Raw genomic sequence first — 17,292 nt, forward strand, 5'->3', positions numbered from 1 at the left:
AAACCTAATTAAGCTACTGGAAACAACAATTAAACACAGCAGCAAGAACTTCAAATTAACATGCATTTTCTCAACTTTTTCATCAAACAAACTCAAGAAAACAAGGTAGAGAAATCACATAAAGAAATACCTCAACAAAGGATTACTAGAGCTTGCAATCCAAGCTTGAATCACCACAAAAATTCCAGCTCTTGAACCCCAAGTTTCAGCCGAAAAAGAGAGAGAGAAAAGGGAGTGTTTTCCTTGAAAATTTCTTAAGTTTTGACTAAGTGTTGAATTTTAAGAGAAAAGAGGAATATAAATCACATTACTCATTTTATTTCAGCCATGTAATAATAAAATAAACATTTATTTTTCCATTTAATAAATCACATAAGACAAAATACTAATGGGGCAAAAAGACCATTTTGCCCCTCCACCATAAAACCACATAAATCATACTAAAGGGGTATTTTTGGGACATTCTAAATTCCCGGCCATTCCCGACATTCCCAATGTCTAAAACCCGTCCCCAATTACTAACATACTAAGTTGTGATTTCTACTGAGCCAAACGCCGAGTTCCAAAATACCGGACACCGGAAATGCAGAATATAAAAGCTACTGATGACATAATCATGCATTTCTGAATTCCATAAATAACAGTAATAAATTATTTAAATAGCTATAAATAATTTCATAATTTAAACATAAACAACTGCTAATTTCCAAATTAACTAAGCGGGCTTTACATATTCGATCTCCATTGTTGGTTCTACATAGTTCTTGTTTTAGTGAGATTCATCCCTAATAGATGTTCGTACATTAGCAATTTAATATCGTAAAATCTCAAAAGATAAGTAGTATTGTAAGTCTTTTATTCTTAGTAGCGTCCACCCTAATAGTGACTGCTAAGAGTAAGGCTTACAAAGTATGAAGCAATGCTATAAGCTCATGAAATAAGAATGACCTTGACTCTCGCCTAAATAGGACAACGTCAGATTCTCTTTTCGATTGAGTAAAAGGTTGCTAGAATGGTGTATATTTTAGATGAGCTGACTACTCTATTCAATGAATGATATCTTTGACTCTCGCCTAAAGAGGACACTATCAGTTTGTTGAAAACCTTGGAAAATAATTGAATATGTTTTATTTTGGTATTTTTGCAAACATGTTTCCTTACTTGTTATTTTTTGAACCCGTGTATGAATTTATTTGAACCAAGTAATTTATTTCTATTTATTGATATTTGTAGTGTCAAAATGAAAAACCCACACCCCAATCCTCATCTATTACATGCCTTTGCAAATGAACTCTATAGTGTGAAGATGTCTCCTGATCAAAGCATCAATTCACACTTGCTCATGATGAACTTAAAGTTCCAGAAAGCATATTTTTTGGAAATTGATCTATCAAAAGAGCAATGAGTTCAATTCACTCTCAACAGTCTTTCACCTGAGTATAATGGATTTGTTGTATCATACATGATCAACAATTTTAACGCATCCGACATAGACAAGTTGGACGCTGAACTGGGTGCTTATGAATGGAGTTTGCCACTTGCAAGGAGGGCTCCCTCCAGTGTTGCAGATAAGGGCAAAAGGAAAGCTGAAGAAATTGAGGATGACATCTCCAACAATGCTACTTCTTCAAGTTCAATTTTGAGAGCTAGAATCAAAATTGAACTGAAAATTGAAACAATTAAAGAACAATTGAGCAAACATACTCTTCTATGTTCTCACTGTGGAGAGAAGGGGCATTTGAAATCCAGATGTCCCAGACTTTCGAACCATTTGCACGAAAGTAATGCTTTTGTTTTTGAATCACGTGTTTTAGAGAATGACAAATCTATTTGGATTGTTGATTCTGGATCTACTAACCATGTTTGTTCTTCAATGCAGTTGCTTGAAACTTGGGATTACTTAAATCTAGAGGAGGTTAAACTCAAAGTTGGGAATGGCGAATTATTATTGGTCCACACAAGGGGAAAAGCTCGCCTTTAATTAATAAATCTGATTATATTGAAAATGAGTTTTATTTAGAGCACAAAACCCAACAAATGGGTCTATAAAACTAAAAAAGACTCATTAGGCAACACTAAGACATACAAAACAAGACTTATTGCTAAAGGATTCACTCAAGAAGAAGGAATTGACTATACGGAGACTTTTTCTCCTATATCAAAGAAAGATTCCCTCAGAGTCATCTTGGCATTAGTTGCTCGTTTTGATTTAGAACTGGACCAGATGGATGTAAAAACAGCTTTTCTGAATGGTGATTTGGAGGAGGAGATATACATGAAACAACCATAAGGATTCTCCTCTAGTGAAGGTCAGGATTTGGTATGCAAGCTTAGAAAGTCCATCCATGGATTAAAACAAACATCCTGTCAATGGTATTTAAAATTTCATGAAGTCATCTCTTCCTTTGGATTTGAAGAGAATGTCATGAATCAATGCATATACCTGAAGGAAAGTGGGAGTAAGATTTGTTTTCTTATTTTATATGTGGACAATATTCTTCTTGCATCCAATGATAAATGGTTGCTATTTGAAGTGAAATAATTTTTTTCAAAGAACTTTGAGATGAAAGACATGGGTGAAGCATCCTATGTCATAGGCATTAAGATTTATAGAGATAGATACAGAGGTATCTTAGGTTTATCTCAAGAAGCCTACATCAACAGAGTTTTAGAAAGATTTCATATGAAAGATTGTTCACCGAGCGTTGCTCCAATTGTGAAGGGTGATAAATTAAACTTGTGAAGGGTGATAAATTAAACTTGAGCCAGTGTCCAAAGAATGATTTTGAAAGAGAAGAAATGAAGAACATTCCTTATGCTTCTGCTCTCAGAAGCTTAATGTATGCTAAGGTGTGCACAAGACCTGACATTGCTTATTCTGTTGGAGTGTTAGGAAGATTTCAGAGTAATCCAGGGATAGACCACTGGAAAGCTACAAAGAAGGTAATGAGGTATCTTTAGGGTACTAAGGATTAAAAACTGATGTTCAAACGAACTGACAATCTAGAAGTAGTTAGCTACTCAGACTTAGATTTCGTTGGTCGTACTAATTCATGTAAATCAACATCTGGTTACGTGTTTATGTTTGTTGGTGGAGCTGTGTCCTGGAGGAGTAACAAACAAACTTTGACTGCTACTTCTACTATGGAGGCCGAGTTCGTTTCTTGTTTTGAGGCTACATCACATGGTGTATGGCTAAAGAGTTTCATTTCAGGCCTTAGAGTTGTTGATTCCATAGCAAGGTCGTTAAAGATGTTTAGTGACAATTCAGCTGCTATTTTCATGGCTAAGAACAACAAAAGTGGAAGTCGAAGCAAGCTCATCGACATTAAGCACTTAGCTATCAGAGAACATGTTAAAGAAAATAAAGTGGTCATTCAACACATTAGCACTGAATTGATGATTGTCGATCCTATGACAAAAGACTTGCCACCTCATTAATTCAAGGATCATGTAGAGAACATGGGACTTGGTTCCCTTATGTAATTTGTACAAATAATGTTATTATTAATGAAACTCTTATTTTTGATATTTTCTCATATTTATGCGTATCTTAATTTTACATTTGAGAAAATTTTAGAGGACCTGAATAAACATAAGGTTTAGGTTTATTCGCTTAAGTACATTGACACATAAAGTATATTATTATATAGTAAATATATTATAATACATGGAAGATAATACTTGACTCATAATGAGGACATATCACTATGATTCGTATATTTATTATATAATGTGGAATGTTGGGTTTGAATATTTTAGTCTAAATATTGACCAAGTGGGAGAATATTAGAATATTTCTAATTATTGAATAAGAATAAAGAATTAATTTTGTGATAAATGAATATTTTATATTCATTGAATCTGGATAAAATTAATTACGTAATATTCAATATATGTATATGGTCAGATTTCAATATTCATTACCTGATTTGATTTCCTAAATTAATTGTCAAAATAATCTGACAATTAATGTGACGCAGATACTGATAGATTATCTCACCTATAAATATAGGGTCTCGGTCTCCGAATTCCTCACTCATCCTATTCAATTCAACAAAATTTCATAAAGAGAGTTGAAATGAGTGAGGAAGCCCGAACTCCAATACCGAAGCTATCGCAGGGATTGAAGCTTAAACATCAATGGCTGATCAAGGTATTTCGATCCTTTCACTGCATATACATTTCGATATGTTTATAGTTTATTCAGCATTACATATCGATATATGTTGTATTTTTATATTATATATTATAGTCTAACAACACAAAATAGGGAAACCAATATTAACACCACAGCCAAAATTAATAATAAACAATAAAATATGTTGGTCAATTAAAGATGCTAATATACTCGTCATTATAATTCATTTGTGGAACGTATATAGATAATCTACATATCAAAGTTCCTGTAAAAAAAAGTTGTTTGTTTGTTTTTTTTCCATTAGTTTCCTATATGTAGAAAATCTCTAGGTCATTACATATTGAAACACCATCCACGTATCATTCCACCTGGATATTGTTATAATAATTTATATTTCTTTTTTGTTCAAGGGACAATGATTGCAGTTTCGGTCTAATAACGAGAAAACCCCGTATCTTAACTATATTTATTTTCAAATATACATGCACATTAATTTATGTCCTTAAATCCAACTTCTTGTTTTTTATTCTTCGGTTGCAGGCCTCGTTTTAATCATCACCAACAAAGTGTTATATAAATACATATGTGTATATATATAAATATACATCTTAAATATAAAATTAAAACAATTAATTAGACCTTTTATTATTACAGAAATGATGACATTTTTAAATTAGAGTAATTTTAATTATTATTAAGTAATCAATAAGGTGAGAAAGCGATCCAGGTCGATCTCAAGATGGAAATAGAATTGAATATGGTGATGATGATGATGATGATGATGATGATTTTTGTAGAAGGTAATAGAGATACAAATGAGGTGTATGATCCGTGCATGGATAGTAAAATTCAAAGATCAGAGGGGTTTTCATTTGGGATTGCACTCTCTTCAAATGAATCATTCTTTTCCAATGGAACCCAACTTTCTCCTTGTGATAATCGTCTACCAATCTATCATGGTAAGGCAGCCGTATTCGCTGTATTTAGGCCCATGGTGGACGAAATCTCTCTCCTTAATGTTTCTAGCTCCGATTTAGATCCGGTACGTATCTCCTTATTATTATTATTATTATTATTATTATTATTATTATTATTATTATTATTTATCTAAGCATATTTTGATTATTCAATTAACCATATATATTACTAAAATTTGATGAACAATAAAATGATAGTCAGTCTTGTTTATTAATTTCAAGTTTATTTTTCTTCGCATGTTTTATAATAAATACCCCTATATATTTGATATTCTTATCATTTGTAATTTATACTTTAAAATTATATGTGTAATTACTAATTATATGGCGCCAAACATATATCTACTTTATTGTTTTTTAAATACATTTTGAGCTTAGTTGTTGATCAATAGTCCTTTGTATGAGAATCTGGAAAACGAACTCAGCAATTTTGGTTTATTAACTGATTATTGATATATTATTTATTTTTAAATCACTATATAATATATATGTTGAATAACTGGCCAATTAATTCCAATGTTCTGTGTTCTAATTCAAAGGTAACGATTTAAGAGTTTGTCATATTTAATGAATCGATCCTTATAATAAATTATATAATGCAGATGACACATGAATTATTTATATGTTTATATATTTCCCAGTACTATAGATCAATTTGAATAATTAATTTCACACTTTTTTGTGTTGTTTTATTTTTGAAATATTCAAATGAACAATATTTCATTCATATATATATCTTTATATATTAAAAGTGCCTATCTAACTGGTTTAACAGAATATACTTAAAAATAAAAGAATATTCTGTTAAATTTAACGATTAGGTTTGATCACCCGTTAAAAAATAAACCCAATAATTAAACCCAAAAAATTAAATAATCTTTTAAATAAACAATCTTTTAAATATTAATAATCTCTTTTTAAATTAAAAAAATCATCTTAGCCACATATCTCTCTAACAAACCTATCTTGGGAGAATATTAATAATTTTTTTATTTATTTTTTAAAAAAGAAAAATATAGATAAAATATCTAGAAAAGATAATATAAAAGAAGATTGTGTTTGCTTAGAGATTTTTGGGCTTGGGCTTAAAAAAATAATAAAAAAAAAGATGAAATGGGCTGTAATTAGTATTTAGATGTTTGTGCTTATTTTTAGTTTTATTTTTAATTTTACCACCAAGAGGAGAATATTGAAAAATATTAGAATATGAAAACATTATTGGTGCTTATTAGTAATTTGCAAAGAATGTGAAAGTCTATAAATATATAGTTGTGTAGCTATTATTAAATATGAAATGAGATAATAGAACTTTTTTCAATTAGAAGATTAATGTACATTTTACTATTAATAACATACATTATTATAACACAATTATGTTTTACTTACTAAATATACTGACACATATTTTATTTTTATAAAACAAATCGTTCAAATAATTATATTATTTTAATTATTAATTAAAATAAAAAACTAAAATATTAAATAAAACTAACACTACGTGGCTTGGCACGTAACAATCACCTAGTATATATTAAATGTGATTATGTAACCAAAATTATTAGTTTAAAGAGTTTTTTTTGTTTAAAATTAACGATTAAAACTAAGTTAAATTGATTAATCAATTATTTTTTTTAAAAAAAAATGTAGTTTAAATATCTAAATTTAATATATTTATGAAAATATAACTTAAATAATTATTTAAAAATATCAACAAAATTTAATAATTATCTTTTTATATGAATCTTAATTTAAATTTAAATTAGATGTTATTTTAATTAATTAATCATACATTATAATAAATTTATAAGTTATATTATTCAAAATATCAAACTTTATTTATTTATTTTATTGTTTAATAAATAGTTAGATATATTTTTTTATAAATAATTTAAAACAATATTAAATTTTATATATTTAAAAAAATATAATTAAATTTTATTAAATGTAATTTATTATTATTATTAATAATATTTAAATTAATAATTAAATAATAACAAGTCTAATAAAACTCTCTAAGCATACATCTAATAGCTAATATAAATATATATATAATCTCAGGCTGCGATGGGTGGATATATGGTGGCATTCGCTGGAAAAAAGTATGCAGCAAGATCGCAACCCATATTTGTTGCAGACGATACACACATTGTAACAAGTTTTGCTTTGGTAATACTTATATATAGATTGTTTGAATCATTATTAACATGTAAATATGTGGAAAAGATCAGTGATCATTGATTTTTATTGATGATGATGATGATTAGGTACTAGAATTTGATAGGGGTACTCTGGTGAACTTACACTGGAAAAAGTTCGGGTGCAGAGAGTGCGGAGGGGACCAATCATTTGTGTGCCTGAATAACCAAGACTGTGCAGTACAAAGATCCAAGTGTATAAAGCAAGGAGGGAGTTTGGAGTGCCACTTAAGCATACAGTTGACATTCTCTGGTACAGACAAGAATCTTAATACACTCAATTCTTGGTATGAGCTCAACAATCTTCGTCACAACTCTCTTCTTCGCCTCTTCAACTCACTTACTAATTCTCTCCTTAATTAAACAACTCTCTTTAGTGTAATTAAACCTATCAAAAATTAATAATTCATTTTTATTTTGAATGAGCTGAGCTGAGTTGTTTCATTGTGTTTTTCTTAACTTCATTTTCTTAATATATAATATATATTTATCATTAAAATAGTTTGGATCCAACTACCCCCTTTTATAAACATACACAAAATAAAAATTTGCTAATTTAGTATATTATTCATTAATAATTGAAAAACCGTGTTTTTGCAAATGTCAGTTGTATATACGAAAATATAAAAACTGTAAGCGTTTGCAGCGGAAAAGTAATTGCACTTTCTGACAAAAGCCGAACGGGCGAGAATATAAAATATTTGCAGAAAAATAAATAACTTGACACAAGAGATTTGTACGTGGTATCAGTGTTCTCCCGAACACTCCTAGTCCACGGGGCCACGCCCAGAGAATGAAATCAATTAATAAAGTATCAAAATTACAAAGACAATTGACTTAAACAAGTTTAGACTCCCTCTAAAGTATTGCTGCAATCCTTTGTAATCCACTTTATGAATCTGACTTCTTGAAACACCTTCAAGCCCGAACTCCCTTCGTCTTTGAAGTGTGAGTGCTTACTTCCTCCCGAAGTAAGGCTCTATCAAGTCTTCTCCCGAAGACCAATCTCTTGTTCAGTCAAGTAGTTCTTCACAACCTCTAGGATAGAGTAAGAACAGAAATAGAACAACTAGAACCTAGGTGAACAACTAGGCTCTCACAAAACAAAGAAACACTCTCTTCTCTCAAAAGATAAATGTAAAAAATGAATAATGGAAGAGGTAATTCAAATGGTTGCTCTCTAGGCTCTATTTATAAATCATAGAAACCAAAGAGGCAACCACAAGTTCGAATTAGCAGCTGTACACAAACTTTCCAAAAGAAACACGATCTGCTGCATCAGATTCGGATGCTGACGAAGCAAATCTGCCCAGAAACGGGAAACTTACTAAAATCGAGTCCGATCTTCTTTTAATGCTTGATTCCTGCCAAAAACAGATTAGATATTCTGATTGTATCAAGATACAATCGAAATCAATAAGGAAAAGGCAATAAACAAAGTTTCCCTAAAAAAGACAACTTTCCAAAAGAGAATTCCTTCTCTTTTGAGAAGTTTTCAACAAAGGAAAGTTCAGCTGAAAGTGCAACTTTCCAAACAAGGAAAATGACAACTAATAACCGAATAAAAGAGGTAAGAATTCGAAAATGAATGCATAGCAATCTTACCATAAAAAGGAAAAATTATTTTGTCACCTAACTTGCTAAAAAAGGACTTTACAATAACCTATATATTAATATTGTCTTGTTCTTTTGTTGTTAGAATGTTTTTTATTAATATTAGACATTGTTTGTAGAAGTATCCACTACAAATTTTTAAAATTAGTCACAAAAATTATAATTTATTGTGACTAAATATATTTTTAATCAAAATATTTATTGTGACTAAAACTAAATTAGTGATAACTTGTATGTTTTAATCACAAATAATTTTTTTGTTGTGACTAAAAGTCACATTTAATTACAAAAAAAATTATATTGTAACTAAAAAATTATCACTAAAGTAGTTTTTTTTTTTTGGGTATAGTGATGTAATGTTATTGATTAAATTTAAGTTAAAGTTGTTTTATGGAAATTTTAGTTATGTTCTATCTCTTTTTTTTTTTATGAATCTTCTTTTACATCCTAACAACACCTCAAAATAAGCCTGAGAGCTCCAAGATTCTATACATATATATATTTGACTATACATGATCTTGTAACTTGTGTATCCAAATCCAATTCCTTATTGTTTAATTTTGCTTAGTAAAATAATAGGAAGTCTACATCTAATATCATATTTAATACACCTTAAAATTACAGGCAAGGTCATTACTTTTTGTAACCAAAACACTTCATTCTTATTCCTCCATAAGTGGTACATCAAAGAAACAATCACCATAGAAAATATCTGCTTCTATTGAATGGAGAATACCTTGATCTAGAGACCCCTCGCATCAGTTGTCGAAATTGACAGCTATGAGTCTTCCAATTTAGCCACTGTTTAATGACTTCTAAACATATGCACTCAAAATACAAATGAGTTACATGTTGGGTTTTGTGCCCTAAATAAAACTCATTTCAATATAATCGGATTTACTAATTAATATAAGATCAAAAATCGCATTTCATGTTACATGGTTCACATGATTTATTTCATTATTATGTTTAATGTATAAATTCTATTAAGTCCAGAACATATATAAATATGTATATATTTGTTCATGATTATAGTGTCGTTAACATAGTAGAATACAATCATGATTATATGTTCAAAAGTTTAATTCTCATAATTTGTCAGTTCACTGGATTTAGACTGGCATGATAATCAGTGATAAGGTATACTTACACCTTGGATAAGTGTTATGTCCTTTCCAGGGCATTGGCAAATTTTACCAGTATCGGATGTATGGAGTAAACATTGGAAGGGACCGATATTGATCTTAGATAAGATATCATAAACTTACCGTTATATAGCTTTCTAAGTCAATATCAATGGTTGATCTTAGGTCTATGGATCTTAATCCTGGTATGCTTAGGTTCAACTTAGTTGTATTATTTATGTTCTTCAAGTTGTTCGTCGAAGCTAACTTTTGGTTCTGGAGAATATTTACATCTTGGGAACATGGTAGTTCAATTGAGTGGGAGCGCTGATCATAGATATGGAGTCTATAGCTTCGATAAGTATTTATAAGTGAAACGATGATTTCCTTTGAGTTTGGTTTGATAGAGATAAATGATTGAGATCTCATTTCAGTAATTATATTAGTTTACTAAAATATCATTTATAGGTAGCTAAGTGTTTTAAGGATAAAATACATTGAAGGGTAGAACGGTAAATTTATCCCTATTTAGTGTAGATCATCTATAGAGGATCTTTGACTATTAGGATTGTAAAAATGGATAATCATAATGTATTATATCGTGGTACATATAAAATGTTCTATATAATTGAGAGTGCTATTTAATTCCAAATCTGTAGTGGCGCAAGGCGGAATTAATAAGTTAAAGAATTTACTTGGTGAATTCTAGATCTACTTATTGAAAGCTCGGTTATATAGGCATATGGTCCCCTCACTAGTTGAGATAATATTGCTTGCAGACTCGGTCAATTGATTTTAATTAATCAATTATAATTCTAAAATTAGACTATGTCTTATTTATGAATTTTCACTAAGCAAGGGCTTAATTGTGAAGAAAAGAAGTTTTGAAGAAACTTTGTATGGTTTGATTAATAAATTACATAAATGACAATTTTATTTAGTAATTAATTATAATTATTAAATAGATAGTTTTGGCATTTATAAGATTGAATTGGAAAATATGGTATTATTGAAAGAAGAATAAGTGGTTGAAATAAAGTGGCAAAAATCTAACTAGAAACTGGTCCATTATTGTGTACGGCCATAAGTGATTTTTGTCCAATATTTTATTCTTTTTTAATCCATATAATTTATCCCTAAGCCCTAGTTAAAATACTATAAAAGGAACATGATGCTCTCACTCATCCAATTATTGTCAACTTGACTATTCAACCAACCTAGATGAGAGAGTTCATTCCTTAGTGATTTCAGCCTCCTTCATTTTTCTTCACCATATTTGAGCCTATAGCGAATGAGTGACATGCCCACACATAGCAACTCAAGTACTCAATTATAGTGAGTAAGACGGTGGTAACCAAACCCGAAGGAGAGAAAGAGATCCAGGTACAGATCTTGATAATGCTCTGCTACAGAAAGGAATCAAGGGCTAGAGATCTTGAACGGAAGGAGTCATTATATTCTGTTGCAATCAATGTAAGGTTTTCTTAAACCCTTATGTTTTTATTTTATTATTTTAGAGATATTCATATTTAGGATGTTAATTCAACATACTTGTTAGTAAATTTAGATCCTGGTAAAATATTCTCAACAACTGGCCTCAGAGCCATGGTAATGATTTACTTTCATGAAATATAGATTTAAAACGATGAATATTGTTTTTGTGTTGATTTGGATGTGTACATGTTGGTTTATGTATTGTTTGATGAATGTATGTGAATTACGAAATTTTTCCATAAAAATAATTTAATTTTCATTCTGAAAATATTTTATTTGGACTCCTTGTGAAAAATAAGCAATTTTGGTTTTTACGGAACTCAATTCCGATAAAAATTGAGAAAGTTATGGAAGTTTGAAAAAATCGGGTTCAATGGTGTCGAGATGGTGCACGTCGCATGCACAGCATCTCGGACAAGACGAGGACATCCGCGCGCGTGACCCTGTCTGAAGCGCACGCCTTCGGACATGACACCCTGCATGAGCCCGTGTCCTAAGCCTGCAAATGTCGAGAATCCTCGGTGCCTGAGGCTGCTTTCCCCCCATCCGCGCGCGCCCAAGGCTGCGTCAAGCCTTCCTGGGCTGCACGTGCAGCCCTCCTGGGCAGGCAGCCACAAAACCCTATTTTTGTGGGATTTTTTCAAATTTTTCCAAACTTTCCCAATTTCAAACCCAAAAAATTTAAATAAAATATTATTTTTAATATATTTAAACTTAAATATCAATTTTAAATTTATAATATTTATTTTTTTAATAGATTATTATTAATTTTTGATATTTTGAGGTTTAAACTTAAAAATTGATTATTTTATTTTTAAATTGCAGTCAGATTTTAAAAATTTGTTAATTTCTTTAATATTTAAATATAAGATCAGATATTTTAATATGAGCAATATTTTAAATTAAAAGATAACTTTATCATTTTAATTTGAAAGATAAATTAAAAGTAACTGCAAAAGTTGTTTAAAAGATGATGAGCCCTCACCACGTCCAACTCCACGAAGACGACTAAAGAAAAAATTGGAAAGAAGCGACAAAACCATCGGTCTATTAGGCCAACCATCGGGAAAATTCGACTACATAGTCAAATACTCTGCACCAAAGAGCTACAATCAGCCTATGCCAGAACCTACCGGATGGGATTCAGACGATGCTTCACAAGATTCACAGCCTAAGATAGTTTTGCCTTGTTACAAACGACAAGCAAAATGGATGAAGAAGCATGGAGAAAAATTTCCAACACCAGCTGTTCAACAATCAGTTCAATCACTTCCTGACGCAAACATGATCACCTCCAGCCCATCCATTGATTATGATGAACATTTTCCTCCTCTCAAGAGGTTTGAAAAAACTGAAGATCAGGGCACCACTTCCCACCATCCAAAAATACACAATCCTACGACAAGGAATGTTGATGGAACTTTACAAAAGGTCTCAGCAGCCGAAGAAGTATTAAATTGGCAAACAGAAAATATGATCGCCCAAAACCACGTCTTAAAACGGGTAGAAAAACACATCACCCGCACAGAGACAATCGTCAAACAACAATCACAAGATACGATTATTGAAAAGTTGACGAACAAGATTCAACAGACGCATGACGAACTCATGGCCATCATAAAATCAAACTCTGTTCCAATGTCATTATTCTTGGCTAAAGAAGCAGAAATGAAAGCCCTCAAAACCCAGTATGAATCTCTAAAAAAGCAATTTTTTCAACGAGAATCATACCCTACGGGGCCTCCGTCAACACTCTTTGGAGGAAATACAACACTCTTTGGAGCAAATACACCATCAGTACCATGGCAGTTCTCAACCATGCCAAAGACCTCTCCAACATCACCCTTCTCAGTCTCTTCGCAAGAAGACTCACTTCTCCGACTTAGACGAATGCTTGACGAAAATCAACAACAAAAAACCAAAAAGGGGAAGAAAAAGGAAAGCCTAGACAATTCTCCTCCACGAGCATCCTTCCTATCCGAAAAAGAGCCAAAGCAATTCATGGCCCAACATAATCCTATTTCTGCCATGCTCCACCGACCAGATGAAGAATTTGATAGTCAGTCTTCTTCTTCTTCTTCTGACCAAGAAGAAAATTCTGAAACTTGCTCACAAGATTCAGATACTAGTAACGAATCCCAAGATTCGGGTACTAGTGACGAGTCTAAAGACTCGGATACTTCTGATGATGACGTACCCCCTTATTTTATGGCTCAATCTGCAGAAGAAGCATACTCTCAAACCGAGCCTATTGTCAAAAGTGAAGATGAAAGTGAAGAAGATGAAGAAGAAGCAGCTACAAAGAACACAGAATCCAAGCATCACCAAAAGAGTAAATATTCTAAGTTTCAAACTTTTACTCTTGATGACATTCCCCCATCTAAATGGCGAGAGAGATTCCAAGAATTTCAAGCTTGGCTTAGCTTGGAGACACAAAAACCACAGGCACAGACGGGGACGATCCTCTTGAATTTTGTCTCAAGATTCACTGGAACTTTGCAAGATTGGTGGACAAGCTTAGGTGAATATAGACAGATGACTTTCCTGCAACTCCCATCTGTCGCAAATGCCCTAAGCCATCTCTATGTCGAATTTTGTGGCCAAGATGCACAAGTAACTGAAAGACTTAGAGCAGAGTTTTTCAAGCTCAAGTGTTGTTCAATGGACAAAAGAGACTTAGAAAAGCATTACAAAAGAATGACTAAACGATTCTACCAAATAGGTGGAATTGATGATCCAAATCTAAAGCAAGCCTTCCTTTCCTCTATTCCAGAGCCTCTTGGCGAAGAAACTTTCAGGCTACTCTCTGGATCAGGGAAAAGCCTAACGGATGCTACAATTGGAGAAATTTTCCAACTAGTCTTAAAGGCCCTTGAAAAAATGTGCTCCCAGAAGAAATTTCTCCAGGAATTTATGAAGCAATCCAAAAAACTAGGCAAAGTTTGTAGCAGACGAGATTTACTCATCAAATGCCCTTCTGAATCTTCGTGTTCCTGCAAAACCCCAAAGAAAAAAACCAAGTTCAAGACGTTCAAGTTCTCGAAACACAAGGGACGTAAAATAAAATTTTTACGAAAGAAGCGTGACTTTCGCAAAAAATCTGATCGATGTTTTGTGTGTGGAAAAAAGGGGCATTATGCAAAACAGTGCCCAAAAGGAAAAACAGTCAAGCTCATATCACATATTCAACAAACGACCGGGATGTCTCTTAAAGAGAACGACATAGAGTCAATCTTCTCCACCGATGATGAATTCAACTCAGACTCCCTTTGTGCATTCGAACAATGTTGTGCATTCGAACAATGGAGTGATTCAGACACTCCAGAATGCTATCAAATGTCCACTATTCACACAATGCAGCCATCCCCTGTCCTCACTGTGCGAATTCTTCCAACAAAATATGCCAAGCCGATAAAAGTGGCCGGATTCTTTGACAAGGGAGCATCATACACAATAATGAACCCTGATATTCTTCCGAAAGAATATTGGAAGAAAGAGAAACAATACTTCCATGCTGCAAATGGAGGTATTTTTTGCACAGAACTCATCAGCAAACCGATTCGATTGCAGTTCTTCCCAGGGTGTTCTGTTACTCACAGAGTCAATTGATCAAAATTGCCCGGAAAAGACCTAATTGTTGGATTCGATCTTTATACAAAGAAGAAGGGTTTGCGTATTCTCCCTAGTGGACTTGGTTACAAACGACATCTTGCTCCATAGGAAACAATACCAAACTATTTCTTAATACCCCATGACCCATTTCATCAGATAAGGAAAGAGCTCATCGAAGTCTCATGTGCCAATAATCATGCAGAATTCCTGAAGAAATGTAACCATCCTCTTTGGAAAAATCAACAGTTCTTCATAAGCCTTCCTTTTAAGCTTAATGAAGATATCAACCCTACAAAGGCTAGTCACCCAGGCATGAATCCAGAACACCAACATATGGCGTCCAATGAGTGCAAAGAGCTAGAGCAGCAGGGTTTAATAGAGTCAACTTCCTCTCCATGGGCATGTCATGCATTTTATGTCAATAATCGATCAGAGCAAGCTCGAGGAAAGCAAAGGTTGGTCATAAATTACAAGCCCCTGAATGAGTTCTTAGCAGATGATAAATTCCCAATACCAAATAAGAATTCATTGTTTGCCAGTTTATCCAAAGCCCATATTTTTTCAAAATTTGACCTAAAAGTAGGATTTTGGCAATTAGGCATCAAACCAGATGATCGACCCAAAACAACCTTTTGCATTCCAAATAATCATTTCCAGTGGACCGTCCTACCCTTCGGGCTCAAAACTGCCCCTTCCCTATTCCAAAAGGCTATGACCAAAATATATGGCCCAATATTAGAAAAGGCTCTCATCTATATTGACGATATTTTGCTCTTTTCTCCTGATGCAAAAGCCCATCAAGCGTTATTGGCCCAGTTTGCTTCTATCACTAGAGCCCATGGTATCATGTTGTCTGAAAAGAAAATGATTATTGGACAGACGCAAATAGAATTCCTTGGGATGAAATTATCCAAAGGACAATATGAAGCCCAACCACATATAGCCCATGAACTACTCAAATTCCCAGATGAAAATCTCACAAAAGTTCAGGTGCAACAATTCTTGGGCATCATCAATTACTTACGAGACTTTGTTCCCCGACTATCTGTACTGACAAGGCCACTCAGCGATATGCTCAAAAAGAATAGTCCAGAATGGTCACATGACCAAACGGTGGCAGTCAAAAAACTGAAAGAAATCATGCAAAATTTACCACCTCTACAGATTCCTTCTGACGGAAAACGTGTTCTTCAAACAGACGCTAGTGACCGACATTGGGGTGCTGTCCTTCTAGAGCAAGATGAACAAGGAAAAAGACGAATATGTGGATACAAGAGTGGACACTTCAAAGATTCCCAACTCCATTATCATTCAACGCTCAAAGAACTGATTGCAATCAAGATGGGAATAACAAAATTTGAGTTCCACCTCATCGGCCATCATTTTTTAGTGGAAACCGATTTTGCTGCATCAAAGGGAATGATAGGCCTAAAAAAGAATAAGACAACCAATACTCAACTTTTGAGATTGGCAACATGGTTTGATCATTACTCTTTTGAAATAAAACACCTTCCCGGAAAAGAAAATATCTTGGCCGACCTCTTGTCTAGACCTAAGTCTATAAATATGGTCTCCTCACACCCACTCAAAACCATCCCTTTAATCAGCCACAACTCGTCCCATACCATTCCATACATATATATCATGGCATCATCATCATCATCGCAAAAGAATTGCTCATTTCCCTGCTCATTTCCCCGAGATGCAAAGCTCATCCTTTCTAAATCCAAAAGGTCAGCAAAAGAAAAAGCCTCTCACAGGGCTATTTATACTCACGAACAGATTCTCTCCAAACTTGGACCCTATTTTCAATACGATTTTTTGATTCACCCAAAGTATCCTTTTGCCCATCTCGTCCCCTTTCGGACTGCACTTTTCACTCCAAAGTCCATAGCCCATCTTTTTTGGTACCTAACATGCCTCTGTACAATGGCTATTGAAGTCCAAACTATGGCTCTTCACACTGTTATACAGTCGTTCCTCGAACAAGAAAAAAATAAACCAGCCTACGAAATCCAAATGGACATTTTGTCTTGGTACGCTCCTCTAGAGGAGTGGCAAAAAATACTCTGGGATGAATGGGAAAAGGTTCGCAACAATCGACACGTCTTTGTTTATCCATCAGGACCACATGT

The 17,292-nt window shown here is 32.9% G+C and overlaps 1 protein-coding gene across 1 annotated transcript; it reads left to right on the forward strand.

Annotated features, from left to right (window-relative positions):
• The first annotated feature begins 4,742 nt into the window (after window positions 1-4,742).
• On the forward strand, window positions 4,743-7,720 carry LOC115715256 (uncharacterized). Its single transcript, XM_030644100.2, has 3 exons — window positions 4,743-5,183; window positions 7,177-7,284; window positions 7,383-7,720. Exons 1-3 carry the CDS (start codon window positions 4,881-4,883, stop codon window positions 7,674-7,676), a joined length of 705 nt encoding a protein of 234 aa, XP_030499960.2. The 5' UTR covers window positions 4,743-4,880; the 3' UTR covers window positions 7,677-7,720.
• The last annotated feature ends 9,572 nt before the right edge of the window (window positions 7,721-17,292 follow it).

This window comes from Cannabis sativa, chromosome X, assembly GCF_029168945.1.
Source record: "Cannabis sativa cultivar Pink pepper isolate KNU-18-1 chromosome X, ASM2916894v1, whole genome shotgun sequence".
Lineage (NCBI taxonomy): Eukaryota > Viridiplantae > Streptophyta > Magnoliopsida > Rosales > Cannabaceae > Cannabis > Cannabis sativa.

What these genes read in the sequence shown, in the direction of transcription:
- LOC115715256 (XM_030644100.2), top strand. Translation starts at nt 4,881, where the DNA reads ATGGAAATAGAATTGAATATGGTGATGATGATGATGATGATGATGATG. An exon ending in CTAGCTCCGATTTAGATCCG is followed by an intron (nt 5,184 to 7,176) that starts GTACGTATCTCC and finishes ATATAATCTCAG; the next exon opens with GCTGCGATGGGTGGATATAT. An exon ending in TTGTAACAAGTTTTGCTTTG is followed by an intron (nt 7,285 to 7,382) that starts GTAATACTTATA and finishes GATGATGATTAG; the next exon opens with GTACTAGAATTTGATAGGGG.